We start from the raw sequence: 20,219 nt of genomic DNA on the forward strand, positions 1-20,219 counted from the left end.
ATCCATTAACATAATTCTCCATTAATATAACAGTGTCAGTAATTTTGTTATTGTATCCATTCTACACTGTTTTGCCCTCATTGGCAATAGCCGTAATAGCCGGAGCTCTTATTCATTAGAATTCATAATTACTTAATGATCTTACGTTCAAAAATTGCTATACAAATTTTGTATATTGAACACCTACTTTATTAGAAACAATTTTGGTTTAAAATTCTTACTTTAAGGTTATAGAGATCTGATACCAATTGTTGTTATGATTAATAGCCTATAGAATCACTTAAGTCTAATTCTTAATTAATTAGACCTATGTGATCGCATAGGTTACTAACCTTGACAACTATTTGTATTGTTTTGATATTTAGTCACAATAATATCCAACAGAATGCAATAAGTCCAGGAATCGTTAACAAGATGATAATTTCGAACACGAAAAGCAAATAAACACAGGTGGCTAAAGAAACAGAAACTTGTTTCGCAAATAAACAAATACTGAGTTTTTGGCAATACTGACCGTCTTCAAAATTCGTTATTACGATTGCATTGGCTATTGGGAAAGGTCAGAAGCGTTTATCGAAGATAAAAACAAGAGCAATAATCTTGATATGTTAAGCTGTTTAGTACAACAAAATGTTTAGTGCGGTATTTCACAGTCTTTTATTCCCTACTTCAACAATAATTCTCTTCATACACATTCAACAGAGATAAGCCCTAACTCATATTAAAAACTTCTTTAAATTAATATGACGTCACTCCACAGGTGCATGACACAGAAATAGGGCAAAGTAAAGTCAAATCGCAATATGTGGTTAGACAAGAGTAACCCAGGAGTTAAGAAGCTATCTTTTCTCTAGCCTATCAACTCAAAATTAGGGACATATAGGGCATATACTCCTTGAATAGCTTGGCACGAATATTGTAAAACGAACTTAACTACTGTTGTGTCTGCTTGTTTTCCCGTAATATCGATGTTCAACTTATTATTCGCTTACCTATCATGAATCTGCATTTTCCGGGAACTTTTGTTTTACTAGTGTATCAATACGAGTTTTCGACCTTTCTATATTCTGTTTACAGGGAAGTAACTATCTACGCCCAGAACCCCTGCACAAGATTTAGCAAAATATACCTAAATAAAGATACATTATTTTCTTGTTATGGAATAGAAAAATTAACAGGTTTCTAACTGCAATATTCTGATGTTTATCACAATGCTTAAAGGAATTGTTAAATTTGAATTAAGAATTAACAAGTAAATGAAAACAATTATCAGTTATGAATATATATAAAATAATTATATAAATGTGTATCTATACAAATGAAGTTTGTGAATTCAGTAGTCATCAATTACAGTTACTCATATTTCAACAGTAATTGAACAGGAAGAACGACGCTGGAACTAGCAGGATTTATTAAACATTTTTATACTTAGGTGGACAAAATGCATTAGGTTTCAAATGGTTTATATGTTAGGTTTTACTAATAATTACAGAACCGTTATAAAACATCCAATATTTAAAACAGTTATATCTTAAAGACTGCTTTTCCTGAAAAAAATTAAATTGCATAAGAGGAACGTAATGATCACAAATGTTAGTCAATAAAGTTTAAATATTTTACAGGATGTTTCAAAAATTGTCACATAAGATGTTAAATATGCTTCTATCGTATTAAATAACATGATCAACACTGTTCTTAAACAAAGCCGATACACGAATTATTCGTTTGAGCCAGTGCTCGCGCAATCTCATTTCAAATCTCTTAAAGCTCATAGGCGTTTTCAATAGCAGTTAACTTTAAGAAAATCCTACAATCAAACACCTACAGGTATAATGTTCAATTTTCTAGGTGAAATTTTTTGCCATAATGAGCAAATTTATGATCATGGCTTTGGTTAAAGGGGCAGTTAGAAGCCTTTTAATTATTTAAGAAATTTTCTCGTCGTATTGGAAGATAAAGTTATCACTGCCTCGCTCCTCTATGCATGGAATAACGTAGTCTTCTCAACATTTACTCAAACAATTTGGAAACGACCAGTTTAATCAACAACTTCAAAAAAGAAAAAGCAAAAATTGATGAAAACAGTGCTGTTGAAGCTGCACAATACAATATCATAAAGATTACAAGCAGGCTCCTGACAAACTAAGGTCTGGTTTTCCTGAATATAGACGATGACATTTCTCGAGTTGAGTAAGACGAAAAGCGGATCACTTTTCTATTTACGTTTTAATGACATGCAGACGCCTAAAGCAATAACATTTGAGCTTTAGTTTTTCTTTTTGATATGATTCCTCACACAATAGCTTTTTGCAAACCAGGTTCTCGAAAAGCACCTTTATCACATGCCACTTTGAAAAGATATTTCTATGTTTAGTTTTGGATATTTTGAGCAACCTTCTTTACTGCTCCCACGGATACAGACAACTCCAGAGCAGAACAAACTAATATGGCTTCAGTTGCCTAGAATATATGAATTATTATTTGATATACTTGGGATACTTTTAAACAAGTGAGTATTCATTTTCGTTTTTGTAATTACATTTTGACCAAGGTAAAAATAATATTATTTTGATGGCAAGGCTGATTAAAATGGCATACACAATGACACCTGTTCTATTCATATAGTAGATCTTGAATTGCTGAGGGAAATAAAAGCAATACTAGCCACAAGAGGCTAAGCTATGTAGTCAAGCAGCAGTATTTTGTTTTTAAAATACTATGATCAATTCCAAATTTTCTAGAATCAAACGTAAGATTTTTAACGTGTTCTAGTGAAAGTTTGTTCCTTTGAGAAAGTAATTTTTAAGATGTTCGAGTATTTCTCTATAGTTACTTACTTCAATTGTCATTTTAATTTATTATAATGGCTTCCATTTCTACCCTTATACTTCTTTTGGCTTTCAATGTATAAAGTCTACAGAATTGAGCCTCGAGACTGTTAAGAAAGAAGGGGGATAAAAAAAAGAGTGCACAATTTTCGTATTTACCTTAGTCAAACCTAAAGTGTGCAAGTGAATATAAAGTTATATTTGCGGTTTTTTCTATCAAGATCAATAAATGCTTAGCAGAGTTTTATCAACATTTTACGCAAACGTGATATGTTATTTTAATTTTGCGTTCAGCTGTACCTGAATATTTATGGCAATCATGATAAAAGTTTAACTTCGTCCAGTGTTTCAGAATTACTTTCTCATGATGACTTATTCTTTATGAAGTTACGAGGGACGCAGATTTACTATTATGACACGACAATTTTTTTAATAACTACACAAGAACAGCTGATTCTCGTGTAATGGTTTCAAAGTTCGCAAATGTTTCAAAACATGAGAATCTGAGAATTTAGCCAGATGTTAATTTTTTGATAGCAAGAGTTAATAGTTTTGTAACTATATATATAAAATCTACATTACCGTTTGCATCTTTAGTATATTAAGATAAAATCTCCACGATTTAAAACAGCTCTTTTCAGGACTAAGGAACTTTTTAAAACCTGTACAACTGAAAAATGAGCCGACTCAGTAAGAAGAGAAAGAAACCACGACTGGCCACCCGTTGCTAGGGCCAACCGCTAACATTAAGCCGCCAAACGACTGAACATGCTATCAAATGCTCAAGCTACCGTAACACCCGTATGAGGAACGAGCCACTGACCTGAAAAACGTCTTCCAGCTCATGCATTTAGACCATTACTTTCGCGTCAAACACGTTTTCAAACGCCTGTAGAAATTAAAATTAACCAAAAAACAACGCTCTGAAAACAACCAACTATCCACCGATAGTGGAAATGACACAACGAACACACAACAAACCCCCTTGCCATTATCGTAGAAGGTATTCCTTCCGACGCTGATGCAACCTCAAGTTGACGTTAAGCAACGCCGCCTGTTCCCAGACATTGACTTTACAAAGTCATAAAGTGTACCGCTCTGTGCTAAAGGGCTAGAAGTGGCTTCTCAAAATATAACCCTTAGAGTCTCTATTGGTAGCCCCACTGTGCCCACTGAAAGTCACCCAAGGAAGACCGTGATCATTTGCGATTTTCCTCTTGAATCAACTTTAACTGAGCCGCTCAACTGCCATATCACCTCCCTATCTATACTTCTGCCTGTTGTGTTAAAAAATATTCTTACTTACCATCAATCGGAACTCGGTTAATTGACTTTGCAACCAAATACTAGAAGAAAGTCACTAGTCGCAATTCAATCACGTCTCTCTTCCCTATTACAGCAGCTATCCCCCCGATTATGGAAAAAATACTTATCCACATAATATTTTATTCATCGGGATAACATTACACCTTAATTAATATATTCTGTTCATGAATTTAACCTTTGTTTTTCAAGTAATCTCATTGCAGGTCCTACGTCAACTGCTTTATGTCATTTTCATCTGGGGCCCTGTCAGGCTTAAATTCCGTCCTGCCCAGTAAAAGTGGTTTCTCTATTAGGGGCATTCCAGCTATGGCATTTGGATTTATAGATCCTTTCAGGGCTTGTTCAGATCCGTTTGTTATAACTTTGTCGACGACTTCTCTTCCTTTTCGCTCATCTGATCGCTGAGACACGCCTTGCCTTCACTTTTCTATCCTTTGCCTGTTTGGCTTTTTGGGTCTATTTTTGCCCAAACGTCTATAAACGCTAATACCTTTAAGCAACTCCGCTATGTTAAAATACCTGATGTGTAGGTTTGTTTGTTTTGAATTTTCGTGCAAAGCTACACAAGAGCTATCTGAGCTAGCCGTCCCTATTTAGCAGTGTAAGATTAGAGGGAAGGTAGTTAGTCATCACCACCCACTGTCAACTTTTGGGCTCTTCATTTATCAACAAACAGTGGGATTGACCATTACATTATAACATAGGAAGGGCGAGCATTATTGGTGTGACGAGGATTCGAACCCGCGACCCTCAGGTTAGGAGTCGAGCGCCTCAATCAACTGACCGTGTCGGGCCTATGGGGAGATTAAATAATCTTTGAACACTCCGGACGCTGAGTATTTGCAACTCCGACTATTTTTCCATTCAAATACTTGCCCAAGTTTGTGTTTTTTTATTAAAGTTTTAAATTTAGCTGCAATAAATATTTGTGATTACCATACTTTCAATATTTGTATTATGATTGCATATTGATATATGGCTTATAGATATATCTGCAATTTATGCAACTTCAATTAATGTGTATAGTTGGACATAAAAGTGAATAAGCAAAATTAAGCGAATAAGATTCCCCAGTTATTTAAATAGAATTGGAAGAAAAAACGAAACAGATTTATTTTACCAAGATTTTGTGAATCATTATGTATAAAACAACACCATTTGGGATTAGGGTAACGAAACATTTCGTTCACTACTTTGGTCACTTAACAAATTTTATTATTTCAATAATTGTGTGCTTTACAAGGGACATTTATGTTTGTTGTTGAGTGCAAATTTACAAAAATTATTATATATGGTCTGCTAACTGTGAGTATCGAAACCAGAATTTTAATTGTATAATTTCATAGACTTACTGTTCATGGCCTAGTGATAAAGTGATCGAATCGTAATCTAAGGGTAGCGGGTTCGAACCTTTGTCACAGAATATGTTTACTCTTTCAACCATGGGTAAGTTATAATGGGGCTGTTAGTTCCACTATTCGTTGGTAAAAGAGGAGCCCGTATTATAATTTATTTCGGACGAGTATCTGATTTATTACGTTACTTACGTTATGTATTATGATTTCAAATAGCTGGAAAACTTAATTTGGATTTGGAAGTTAATCGAATGTTGTGTAATGGATTCGCTAATGTATATTTATTTTAATATTGATGAAAATATCTAAGATCCTTGTGAGAATACCAACTTTCGAAGTTAATTCCCTGAAGTTAAATGGCTTGTAATGTTCGAAATCTGTAAATGTTTTTTGGGCAAATATCTATAGTTTTCCGATTAATAACTGTTTAACAAAATTATAGCTTCCGAGGTTTATAACAATAATATAACAAAGAATATTAAACTATCTCCCTGCGTACTGCAATAGTTATCTTTTATACTCATTAGGCGAAATTCTTGAAAATTCAGTTGACCTAATAATACCGGTATTTACATAGATATATACATTGTCGATTCTTACGCTCGAGAATTTTGTACAAATTTAGGGAACAAGCTGAACTTTTGCAATACACATATAACGATATAAGTTACAAGCATTTCGAAATGTACATCAAACTAAAACAAACATGAGTATTAAAATAAATGTGCATCAGTAAATCCATTACACCCAAAAGTGTGCAGTGAGTAGTGTTGACTAGCTACCTCCCTTCTGGTCTATCACTGCTAAATTAGGGAGAGGTGGCGCAGATAGCCCTCGTGTATCTTTGCGAGAAATTTAAACCAAATCAAACTTACCGTTGAATCACCGGAAGGCCACAGTGAATAGGTTTGTTTTAACGCAAAGCTAGACAATGTACATCTGTTAACTGTTTATCACACGTTATCATAACTTGGATTTTAGTGATAACCCATTAGTAAGTATCGTGTAACAATAAATATTGTACTCTGCAGCTTCTTGTTATGTAATAGTATATCAAACTATAATTGTATTTGTAAATGTTTTTACAACAAAAATGTAAAACAACAGTATTAAAAGCTACTATGTGCTTTGTTTTGCAGTTATATGCATACCAATCTTTTTCAAAGGGTATATTCAGCCTGATAGAATTTTAATCACATTTTGACACAGCCTGTGATTATTTATGTATAAAATGTTTTTGTAATACAAAATGGCTCGTAAGTTTTTAAAAACACCCATTAAAGTTTATATGTTTGTTTAGATATATGCGCAAAGCTATATAACGGACTATCTGTGCTCTGTCCACCATGGATATCGAAACCCGGTTTCTATCGTTATAATTCAACAGACATAATGCTGTGCTACTGAGGGAGGGGAACCCTTAAAATCAAGGAACAAAAGGTAGCATAATTAAAAATTTGTTGAAACTTTATTCTGGTTTCAATTAATCAAAAGTCTATTTTACACTTTGTCAGTACATTAAACGAAACATAGTTCGTGTGAATTAATTTCTATGATTACAGTCTACCTAGTGTATAATTATTATTTTGTTGCAATTAATCACACTCGACAGGAGACATATAGATTATTACACAGCTTTGTGCTAAAACAAAGCAAATAATTTATATGTAAATCTTAGAAGGAAATAGAGCTTCAAAACACTGGCTTGTTTTACTTGATAACTATTTGGCAAAGTATTTACTCATTATTCAGATTATCTTGTATTACTTTGAGTCTTTTATTAGCTAACTATTACTTCCTAAGTAATTTGCTGAAAGCCCACAATTTAACAACTTAAGCCATATTTTGGTTGTTTTGTGAAGCTTTTAAATGAAAAATATCGAACACATATACGTATATAAATTTTAATCAACCTAGATTTATAAACATTCGAAGAAAACTAAGAAATTTGATTCTTTTGAATTTGAAAGTAGTCGAATAATTGATTGTTATAATGGTTCTTAACAACAGAAAGTGTAATACTATAGCTTTTAGATTGATATAAAAGTTTATATTAATTATAAAAAGAAATAAAAATAATGGATCGTTTCGTTAAAGTAAATAGTAATTAAAAAAAAGCCTAGAATTCAAAATTATATCGCTTCAGGGTCTCAAAACTTTCAATTTTTAAACTTTAATCATAAGTTGATATATTTTTAAATTGTTAGAATATCGCCTTTCATAAGAGTCTATCAATTAATTCATATTTGAACTGACGTACAATCCTGATTATATTCTGAGGGTGCAACTTTATACAAGTTGAGTTAAAAGTGTGTAGTGCCATCTACAGATAAAGTTAACAATTAATGTTTCCATAAATTTCAGTAATTCTATATTCAAGCATTTCTTATAACATATCTTCACCTATGATATATTGAGACTTACTGTAATCGGAAATTAATATTAATAACAATTTAAGTTAATTAATATTGTATAAAATTAAAATAATCTTGTTATAATAATAATGGTCTATATTTATTACAAGTACTGAAATATTAAAAAATGTGCGTTGCCTTGCTGCTTGTTGTGCTGATACACTTGGAAACGTATACGTGTAATGCTCATTGCATCTGTAGATATTATATAGTTTACAGAACAGTTACATAATATATGTATACCTTTATTCAAACGTTTTAATATTTTCCAGTTCGTAATTTAAAAACAAAAATATGATTTTACAGTACAGTGAATACCAGTGAAATACATACATGCACACACAGTCACTTAAAAAACAAACTATGTAGCTGTGTATAAGTCATTTCTATGATTGTCAGTTGATATATTTTTAAACATTTATAGTTGGCTGGGAATACAACTTTAAATTGAGACATAAAGTCAAATTATGCGTCTATATCCCATGTATATGTTTAAAACTGAAGGGAAGTTTTAATTAAAACAAGTGAAACCAGAATTACATGTAATGGAACTAGCAGAAGATTTTGTAATTATATATGGCGATAGAATGTAAAGAATTACCGTGCTTTTGAATTAACGTGAGAGGCTGTCGAATTCGATTTGTATATATATGTATAGTCTTAAATAAATCTATAATATAAAATATTATAAGAGTTATATACATATGTATGAATATATATTACCCGTGTTTGTGATTTTTTGTATATCGGAAAATGAAAAATATACAAAATACAATATTAATTACGTTTAAATCATAGAAACATTCCATGCTGGTAATTTTACTTTTTTGTTTCTTAATAACTTATTTTAAATTGATTCTAAACAGAGCAAGTATCATTATTTGGAATGGCAAATATAACATAAAATCTCGACTTACAGTCAAATCTTTCTCCGGTTGCCTGTACTTTTTCCTTGTGTTTGAAAGGCATGATAGACTCCTCAGATCGTTTTTTAGTATTACCTTGAAGAGACACCACCGAACTTTTCGGTTTGTTGGAACTGGCGGTTGAAACTAACGAAGTTGGTGACTGTGACCCTGATTTATTCCAAAGATTTGATGTTCGGCTTTCTTGCTTAGTGTTCAGTGTGAAAGTCGACTTCTCTTCGGTTGCTCTTGAACAAACTAGACTGTTAGTTGTTTCAGTATGGTTTCCTTTGCCTTTTTTATCACCTCGTTTATCTTCTTTATTTCGAGAATGGTTGGTTAGTGATATTCCAGACTCACTAAGTGCGGAGGATCGAGATGAGTGTAAATCAGCGTCAATGGTATCCCCAATGTATTTATATTTCGTGGACTGGATTGGTGCTACACCTAAGTGTAACAAAGAGAAAGATATGAAACTTTATGTAAATAAAAGGCTTATCTTATTTATATAAGAAAAGGTTTTCGTAGAACAAAGCTGCATCACACATTATTGACATAAAAATGTATTATGACTTTGTCTTGACGTGATTCAGATTTTACGTCAAAAAACAAAACATAAAACAAATAGTAGGTGTAAAAAACACCAAGCTACATTAATACTGTAAAACTTGTGATGTTGTTATTATGATAAATTATGTGTAAATTAATTAAAAAAATTAAACATCTATATTCAAAACGGAACATTTTGGTGCTAAATGCACATTAGGCATTGTCACAGGAAATTGGTTTAGTTTGTTCTGAATTTTGCGCAAAGCTGTACGAGAACTATCTGCGTTAGCAGTTCCTAAATTAGCAGTATAACTCTTGAGCTACTCTTTTACCAATCAATAGTGGAATTGACCGTAACATTATAATGCCTCCACGGCTGAAAGGGCGAGCATGTTTGGTGTGGTGGGGATACGAACCCACGATCCTCGCATTACGAGTCAAGTGCCTTAGCCACAGGGAATTACAGACGTAAAATATTGTAACTCTCTCTCCATTTCAGTGAACCTATTCAGTATAATAGGCAAGTAAAATGTTTTTTAACTTAATTACTGCATTTACATAAATATAGACAACAGTAACACTTTTCTTTTTGCAACAAATGAGTTCATGTTCTTACATTTGTCTAATCAAAAAATCTAACAATAATGAAATATTAGAAATTAAACAGACACCACTTTTGAGTAAATACAGTATAGATAATTACAATAATAATAATAATAAAATTGGTATAGTTATCAGAAACTGAAGAACTTAGAGCATTACATAAAGCAAACCTTCGTATCAGAACAACGGCGACATTCTCATTTATACCTCTTGTCTCGTTTGCGCACAATTAGAAGCGACACCTGTTTCGATCAGATCAAACACACCAGAGTTTACATGCTGTCTATTTTGAGGATATCTAAATGCGGCTTAAGTTTTATCTAATATAGCTACATGTACCTTTCCGTTTAGAACCGAAAAAATAAAACACTAAATGTTTCGCGACTATTAATAATGTTTTTTTTTTAAATCGAGAAAGTTAATTTTGTTTATGTTTTACAGTCAAACAAACTAATCAACGAAAGATACAAGGTTGTAGGCATTTTTCAGAAGGGTTTGTTTGTTTGTAGTTTAAACAAATAGTATCAGAAAGATATTCTATAAAACACTGCGTTTGTATTCTGTGTTTGTAGTTAAGCTCAAAGCTACTCTATGGGTTGTCTATGCTATAATTCCTTAGACTTAATGCTGAGCCACCAGGAGTGGGACAAAACACATCAATCGTGTATTTTTGGTAAAACTAATTTCACATTAAACTTTTTTAGTCTTTGTATAGTGGTATCTTGATTAAGAACAACGATAGAAAAACGTGTTATTGCATTATACCAGTGTGAAAAATGTCACTAAAACAATCTAGTTTCCATAGCTCATCACACTCTTTGAATTAGTCAAAATGTTTCTTGTATACGAGGCCCGGCATGGCCAGGTGGGTTAAGGCATGCGACTCGTAATCTGAGGGTCGCAAGTTAGCATCCCCGTCACACCAAAAATGCTCGCCCTTTCAGCCGTGGGGGCGTTATAATGTGACAGTCAATCCCACTATTTGTTGGTAAAAGAGGAACCCAAGAGTTGGCGGTGGGTGGTGATGACTAGCTGCCTTCCCTCTAGTCTTACACTGCTAAATTAGGGACGGCTAGCACAGATAGCCCTCGAGTAGCTTTGTGCGAAATTCAAAAACAAACAAACTAATTGAAAACTATTTAACGCGTAAATTCGCTTGTATAATCTTTAGGTTAGGATGAAGCTGAACACAAAATCCGTTTACTGAGCCTTCCTGTGATTATTTCATGCTAAGTTGTAATAATTAATTTAAACGCATAATGAAATTGGTAAACAAACAAAATGTAAATAACTAATAAAATAAACATGTAATGAAGTGTTAAAACTTTAAATAGATATGTAATAGCATAATAAAATACTTAAACCTTATGCACATGATTAATAAATCAAAAAGAATATTCAACGCTAAACTGTTATAAAAAATGAAAGTAACAGTCTTTGCTCAAAACTCCTAGTACTGCATCAATGAACGTAATATTACTGTTAATAGTTAAATATAATTGAAGATAGACTCATTCGTTAAACTTCCGTTTCAAACGTAAAGAAGGTTAGGCCCGGCATGGCCAAGCGCGTAAGGCGCGCGACTCGTAATCCGAGGGTCGCCGGTTCGCGCCCGCGTCGCGCTAAACATGCTCGCCCTCCCAGCCGTGGGGGCGTTATAATGTGACGGTCAATCCCACTTTTCGTTGGTAAAAGAGTAGCCCAAGAGTTGGCGGTGGGTGGTGATGACTAGCTGCCTTCCTTCTAGTCTTACACTGCTAAATTAGGGACAGCTAGCACAGATAGCCCTCGAGTAGCTTTGTGCGAAATTCCAAAAAACAAAAAAAACGAAACGAACAAAAACCTACTTTAAATTAAACCTAACGTAAACATTGTGAGTCAATGTTTAGTCTGTTGATACAACTAAAAACAAAAAACCTTAAGAAACAGTGAATTTTCAAATTGTTTTGAATACTGCTGAAATATCTATAAAGATTAAATTTACAGCTTCTTCTTAACATTTTAAATAAATAAGTCAATAATTCATATCATCCTAATTGTATATCCATTGTAAATATGTTTTTGTAACTCTAACGTTTGTCATCACAACCATGAATAATACTAGATACTGAGTAACGCTAATCTTCATGTATATTTGTATTATACAAAGATATAACTAATATATTTCTCTTTTTTCACATTTTCATAAAATATGAAAAAAACATCGCATACAATGTTTCCAGTCCAGAGAGAAAGAACACATAAGTTTTCCAGATGGAAAGATCATCACAACATATAATTCTTTAGATTGTACGTTAAACGACCGTTCTATTTTTAGTTCGCTTAAGGGCCCTTCGTTCTCATACCCCTTTGTATTCCTACACTTTTTGCAGTACACGTTTGAAAGGTATGAAAAAAAAACATCTTATGATCATGATCTAATTTTGGTTATAAGAGAGGCTTAACAGTAGCTCGAGACAGACCAGGACCAATACATTGTTCATATCCATATCGTTAACACAACGATATGTAATTAAAACTTACAAGTAAAGTAAAATAATATTTTAATTTATTTTATAAAATATTTATATGTAATTTGTCTAGCCGTTCATGTGTTTAGCTGTCGGGTATTCATATGGTGCTAAAAAATAAACTTGTGGGTAGAATGAACCTGAGTTAAACAAAGTATATGATCTTATTTTGGATTCAAAACTTTGATAAAATGGTTTTCGTGGTCTTTATTTATAAGGAATTTTGTGTAGCTCGAAAAGTACTGGCAACATACGACAACACCTAAATGTAAATTGTGAATTGCCTCATGCTTACAAAGTGTTAAAATGTTTAATGCATAATATTTGAAGTAAATAATAATTTAAATTCTAATTTGAACAAAAAATCTAAATGATTCGGTTAGTTCTATCTGAAACCAAAATTAATATACTGCTGAATTCTAAGTTAAATAAAATCACTTGTTCTGATATTAAAACTGAACGATGCATATGGTTTTGTTTTGCAATTGAATTAGAAAATGCACGTTTTTAAAGACTAGATTAGTCTGCAGATATAACTTACAATTGGTGAAAAATCAAAATAAATGAATAAATATATGAACAATTAAAGTGTAAAATGAAAGCTCTTTCTTACAAAAGAAGACAAATTGTATATATAAAAACTCCCTGTAAAATCATAACATTAAGTTCTGGAACAAAGGGTGTATATAAAAAAACCCATTGACATTCCTCCGAATCATGTATTTTTCTGCGATCGACGAAAAACTTACTATTTCTTTGTAACACAAAACGTCCAACAGCCTTAAAACTGAATGTATTATCCTTTATACATCTCTAGTAACAAATAATTTTATTTTTGTTTGTTGACACCAACATTTCATATCGTTATACTCTTTTTAGTCGAAACTATTTTTGATTATCATGAATCTCCCTCAGCTCTAGGAAGTAAACTTTAAATATAATCGACGTATCCCCTACTTGCAACTACTTGTCATGGCCATGAATCTTCCCCTCCACGTCTAGCAGTTACACTCCTGTTGTGAAGACTAATCGATTGTTTATAATCAAAACTGTTTTTGACAGGCATGAATATTCTCACAATTATAGGAAGCAAACCTTTTTCTTGAAGTTTAGTCGATAGTTTCTAATCGAAATTATATACAGCTGTTCATGAATCTTCCTCCCTACCCTCAGATTTACATTTTAACAGCAATGAATATTGCTTTGATCCAGCCCTCTATTTTGTTTGTTGTAAAGCACAAAGCTACACGTCAAGGATCAAACTTTGAATTTTAACGTTATAAGTTCTCAAACATATAGCTGGACTACTGTGAGCCTTCAGTCTTCTGACTTAACTTTCTAACCAAATTGAGACCGAGAGAAAAATATATTGTTTTAAAGGGTAGGTCTAAATTGAATTCGAAATGAAATAGGCACTCATTACTTTTCTAAAACATTTTAAAGACACTTCTTGCTTTCTTACTTCTTTAAAGTACAAAGCTACACAATAAGCTGTCAGTGCTGTTCCAAATGCAGGTGTCTAAACTCGAATTTTAGCGTTATACGTCTTTGGGCTAGTAGGCCACTAGCGAAAAAGTAGGGCGGTGGTTGGGTTTATAGTCTGGGCATAGTTACTAAGCTATAAAATGCACATGCAAGTTTTAACAAATATATGCTCCTTCAATAAAAAACGCTTACTTGTATTACTTACAGAAGGGTATCAACACCAATTTTTCTGGCAAAACAAAGCATGTGGCACAACAAATAAAGAAGCAAAATAGAGTAGGTTAAGGAGTTGTTATGAAATAGCTTGAAAATAAAAAATAAAGTAACTGATCTTCAGAGGATGGCAATCTTACAGAGAATAACTCGAATATGGAGAACATAAATTCGCTGCAGGCTTGTGAAAAATAAGAAATAAACAATATAGAGGTCGGTCCTTATTTTTTATTTTAGCTTTACATTTCATTTAACATGACAATAATATACTATGATCAATCTTCACAAGAAATTGCGAAATATTTTAGTGTTAATATATCTTAGGTAAAAGGTTTTATTGTATATGTATAAACAAGTGTAGTTTAATGAGGAAATGACTACATTCAACAGCTGTTGTAAGGTCAACTTTGTCATGTTTGTTTGTTTAGAATTAAGTATAAAGCTACACAATTTGGCTATCTGTACTCTGCCCACCACGGGTATAGAGACCCAGATTTTAGCGGTGTGAGTCTGCAGACATGCCGCTGAGCCACTGAGGGACAACTCCATTGAGATTATATGAACTAACCTGCTCACGAGTCAATATATTTTATCATTGTATTTTACTGAAGAGACGTCCGTAAGTCAAAAATTAATTTAAAATGAGAAAACAAAAACGTTGCGATGGCAGTAAAGTTAATAACAATTTTTCAACAAGAAGTGACTTCAATAGATATGTCTGAATTTAATAGAAATGATACAACTTTTGTGAGTCCTGAAGAAATCGCAAAGTCTGTTTGGTATACAGTCAACTACTGAAGCTTAATTTCTAGGAAACAGAATGATGATTTTTAACCTGAAAATTTAGAAAACAATTAAAGTCATAAAGCTCTCAGAATTTATTCTCCCTCATGCAACTTACCGTAAAATGCTTGCATCGTATAATGTCAACAGCAGCTAAATAGTTAATTATTTGAGTAAAGTTACTGTTTTTAACCTTCATGTTTTCATGTATGACGCACCAAATGGTTGAAGTCAAGTCTATGTTAATTTATACGCATTATGATTATTATTTTACAAATTTATAAATTTAGCGTGTTTTATGCAGTTTAGCCTTGAAACGTTCCATTTATGAAAGTGTAGCTTTTGTAAACTGTGGTAAGTCGTGGTGGGACGAAGATAACGATTTTTTTTTTACTTACACCACTGTATTCTTATCAGGGATTTGTTCGAAATTCAGCATTTAAAACATGCAGCAACAGTACCATACAGAAAGAAACAGGTAATAAATCGTACCCAGAAAGTGCTAAGCAAAGTGTGGCTCTGATGTTTTGTAACAGGTTAAAATCCACGAACGCAAAGGTTATCTACAAAAACCGTCTATGTGTCCCAGACAACACTACACTAAATAATGAAGAAGGATTTGGAAACAAGATGAACAGAAAACAGAGTCACGAAGAAAAGGCTTCCAATCATACTCTTTGTTCAAGCGTCAAACATGTCCGTCAGTTGGAGAATAAAACGGATTTTTATTTATTTCATGTGAAGACATACCCGTCAAGTCGTTGGATGCAATGTCTATGGATTTTTGTGTAAGTGGACTGTTGAAACTCACTGTAGGAAATCACCGTTGTTGCACTAAATGAGTTGTGGAAAGCAAGCACGAAGGAGGATTGTTCCTTGGTAATAGTAGCTTTACAACTGGCCTTTTTTCCAATAAAAACTATGCTGAAGAACTATTGTCAAGATGCACAGTCGTGAGACAGAACTTGACAAGATATGAAATATAGACTATAATAAGGTTGTAAGGTTCCAACACCGGTTTAATGTAATTTACTCTCTCTACACATGTTTAAAATATTGTGCTTATAAACGTATTCATTACAGTTACAGAAGTTATGTCCTCTGTAAAAAATGTTTAATCTATAGTGCAACGTGATGAAAACTTCATATCTTCATTTAAGATTCGCTTTGAAAGTTCGAATTCATTGTAATCCAAATTCTTGTGTTCCTAAAGTAAACCGCAGTTTACTTTTACTCACGATATGGCGTGTTTGCATGTTGTTCAGTCATTAACAAAATTATGATTTCCAACATTAGTTTTGGCGGATAAAGTTAGCTATGTACTTTGTGATTTATAAGCTGGGTACCCTTGTCGAATGAATATGACGGTATGTAGTAGGTTTATTAACCACTGTTAGAAATAAACAGAATGGGAATTTTAGTGTCGGATACTTGCTTACACCTTAAGAGCAGCTATTGGAAATTTCTTGTGCAAATCATTCTTTCACATTAAGCAGTGTTAATATAAATGCATATTTTAAGGATGGTGTTTTTAACATATTCATAAGAATAGTTTATTTTCGTGATTTCTGTAATCACTAATTAAAATAAAATAATAGAATAAGTCTTTTCAGATATAATGAATCAGTTACATGTAATCGTTTGTATTCTTTAGTAACGTCTCATATATATCCAAACTCTTAGCATCAATACTACTCCTGATCACTTTTCTCATCCCTCAAAATTATGCTTCTATTATTAAAAAATAAAATCTATGAAAATTCTGAAATTAATTCTCACTAATGATCAATTTGTTTGAAGTTTTTATTAATAAGGTGGACTTGTTTGCTTCAAGTATTCTCTAAAGGAACCAACTAATTATTTGAAAATACATCACCGAGGTGAAAATTGTATGCATGTTTATAGGTATTGCAGATTATCCCTGTCTGAAGTACTCTGCTTCAGCAATACATCAGTCGAGTCAGCTTTCACGATATTTAAGCGTACCCTCATCTCTTGGATATGTATTGTGATTTATAAGTTGTATACCATCAGTACACGGAGTTGTTTCAACTGACTGGAAGCATAGAATGTATTGAATACTAAAGTACACAAATTTGTTGTATATATATGGTACTTAACTTTGTGAATGTTTTAAAAAGTTATAACTAAAGTACAAATCGATTATACGGATATGAGAGTTAGAGGTGCTAGTATTGCTAGTAATAAGAGTTCCAATAAATATACTTCTGAAAAGTTAGTTACGTTTCATAGCAATTATGGTAAGGATTTTTGTCATACAATTTAACTGTATCCATTGAGTTTTTTTAATTCAACTCGTTCTTTCAGGTCAAACACTTGTTCAAGTAAATACCTTTTACTGGATTTCCAGTAATGAAGCCCAATAACGCTAAAAACCGGAATTCGACACCCATGGTGGGAACAGCACAAATATTCTATTCTTTAGCTTTGTGCTTAACAACAAACAAAAAAAATTAATCCTGTTTATAACTTTAGAAAAACTAACTGTACTTGGCCATCACACTTACCATTAACATCACTAAACCTTGAGTAAATCAAATAACGTACTATACATATATATACTACAAAAATATCATGATGAGTTTTGTGTTCGAAAACTAGATAATCAGAAAAAGATATTCGAAATAATTAAAAAATATTAGCCAAATAGAAATAACGAGAAAATGAACTGAAATAAAAAAGTGGCTCCTGAAATGTCCATTTAGTTTTAAATATCGTTCATATCCTTGAAGAGTGATATAACGAATTTAATTTATGAGAAGTTGACCTTAAAGAAGCTCTATTCGTTTGTGTTATTGTTGAATACAAAGCTATACAATGGGCTACCTGTGTTATGCTCACTGTTGGTATGAAAATAGAATTTTAGTGTTATAAGCCCTCAAACTACCGATTATGCACTGGGGGTGAACAACAAAGAAATTAGATTAATATATTATCATTGAGTTCTGACTCTGCAGCAAAAATACGTTATCAGGTTGTAAAAAAATTATCTTAATACTGTTGAAGTTTCCGTGGAAATTAATTCAGTCACTGGTTTTAATACTTTCCTGAAGCAGGAACCAATAATATATGTACATAATGATTAATATACAAAGCTTAAGGGTTGGTTCTTCTTGTTATTCTTATTAAATTGCGCTAGGTACGAATGGATACCACGAGAAACTAAATTTAAAAGATTAAAGTTTTGGGGATAAGTTTATTAGCGTTAGAAAGCATGTGTTATCAAAAAATAAGGTAAATAACTATCAAAACGCCTTACCGTTTCGGATAGAATACATTTCTTCAGCAGAGGTACAATTATTATGGAATAAGTTTTTATTTCTAACGCTAAGATAATTAGATGTCTTATTTTTACCCATAATACGATTGGTGAATTAAGTTTATTAAACGATAGGTTCTCATTGCTAACACCTTGTCTGTCAAAGATAGATGTTTTGAGTTGACATTCATACTTCTGAGCAAAAGATGCATAGCAGTTTTTATTGTAACTGGTGTGTGGGGGAGACATATCCCCAAACACACGAGGAGTATGATGGAAAGGCGGTTGGTGAAAGTTACATTTTACGGTGAGATGGGCAGACAGAGGAGGAGGGAAAAAATCGATAAAATATTTCTCACTTATTATTTTCTGCCAAGCTGCTCGAACGATTTAATTCTGCTCTGGCTTTCTATTTTTAGTAACGTTGCTGCTCATGGCTTTTTTCTTGGTACTTCATGTGCTTAGTAGCAGACAAGGTTCTAGTTCTACTTTTCTGAATTTGTTCATCTACATCTTTATTTGGCAGCTTAACCGCATACACTTACACATGCGTCGGGAAGATATATAGTGTGTAATCCAAATTTGCCATTGCACCTGTTATGTTTTTCTTCTCTCTGTATGATCACATGAATAAGTCTTTAATCATTTCAACATGTCACACAAACGTTAAAGTAGCTCATATGCTACAAAATGTGACGTAGCATTCAAGTCACGTCGACGATGAGATGGATGAAGAGTGAATTGATGTGAGTTTTGTGTTTCGCGCTCTTTACGCAGAATATGTGTTTATTTGGCCATGTGGCAATTGTCAGCTTTTAGCGGCAAGTGAAGTGGCTGTGCGAATCTGTTATTTTTACAAAACATGTTACACCTACAGTTTAGAATAGCGATACTCAGACACTTTGGATGATTTAAAGGATAGGATACAAATATATTGTGAATATTTCTGTCTTAGTTCTACCGGTAGAGTTGTTATATTTGCTATTAATGAAAAAAGAAAGCTTTAAGTAAAAAGATCTACTCGATTTTGCAAACCACTGCAGTTGTTTAGGCCTAGGAGATTTCGAGAAATATAATGAAACGTTTAGGTTAGAGAAACATACGATTGAAATGAAGCACGTATGTTATGTTTAAAAAGTATAATACAAAATATTGAAAGTCCATCATGGTTAGGTGGTTAAGGCACTTGACTTCTAATCCGAGGGTCGCGGGTTCGAATTCCTATCGCACCAAACATACTCGCTCTTTCAGCCGTGAGGGCGTAATAATGTTCGGTTAATCCCACTATCCGTTGGTAAAAGAGTAGCCCAAGAGTTGGCGATGGGTGGAAATGACTAACTTCCTTCCCTCTAGTCTTGTACTGCTAAATTAGGGACCAGTAGCGCAGATAGCCTTTGCGCGAAATTCAAGACAAACAAACAAACTGAAGATATCTAGGAGTAAGAAAGTTTGGTTCACTAAAATATGTAACTGAATCGTGAGTCTGCAAGTTGAATAGAACAATGTAATAAAAATTGGATTAAACTATTTAACATCTATCTACAAACATATTTTTTACTAAGCGTTCAACTATAGAATACAGACTTAAACACTGTTAACAGCTGGTAAGCCACGTAACCGTAAGTAGTATTAGAAAAAATACTGTTTTTCCGATAAATAAGTGTGTTTTTTGGTGAGATAGTACAACATTATTTAAAGTTTGCAGAGAGGATAAATTAAGGTTTCGGAAAAAGTTTAAAAGTTATTAGATTCAGAATAGTTTAGAAGTTGAACTGGTACCGACTTTACATCAACAAGGTGAAGTTCATGCACTCTTTTTTTACATTGTCCTTCAAACACGTGTAGTGTGTACATACCAATATAAGTGTGTGAATTTCGCACAAAGCTACTCGAGGGCTATCTGTGCTAGCCGTCCCTAATTTAGCAGTGTAAGATTAGAGGGAAGGCAGCTAGTCATCACCATCCACC

The 20,219-nt window shown here is 32.9% G+C and overlaps 1 protein-coding gene across 5 annotated transcripts in view; it reads right to left on the reverse strand.

Moving 5' to 3' along the window:
* The window catches only part of LOC143244884 (cAMP-dependent protein kinase catalytic subunit 1-like), a 159,983-nt gene that overhangs the window by 66,162 nt on the left and 73,602 nt on the right, over positions 1 to 20,219 (reverse strand). For all 5 annotated transcript variants that reach the window (XM_076490349.1, XM_076490350.1, XM_076490354.1 and 2 more), the window contains exon 3: positions 8,841 to 9,275. In XM_076490349.1, coding sequence (XP_076346464.1) covers positions 8,841 to 9,275 — 435 coding nt within the window. The remainder of the gene's footprint in view (positions 1 to 8,840; positions 9,276 to 20,219) is intronic.

Source organism: Tachypleus tridentatus, chromosome 2, assembly GCF_004210375.1.
Source record: "Tachypleus tridentatus isolate NWPU-2018 chromosome 2, ASM421037v1, whole genome shotgun sequence".
NCBI lineage: Eukaryota > Metazoa > Arthropoda > Merostomata > Xiphosura > Limulidae > Tachypleus > Tachypleus tridentatus.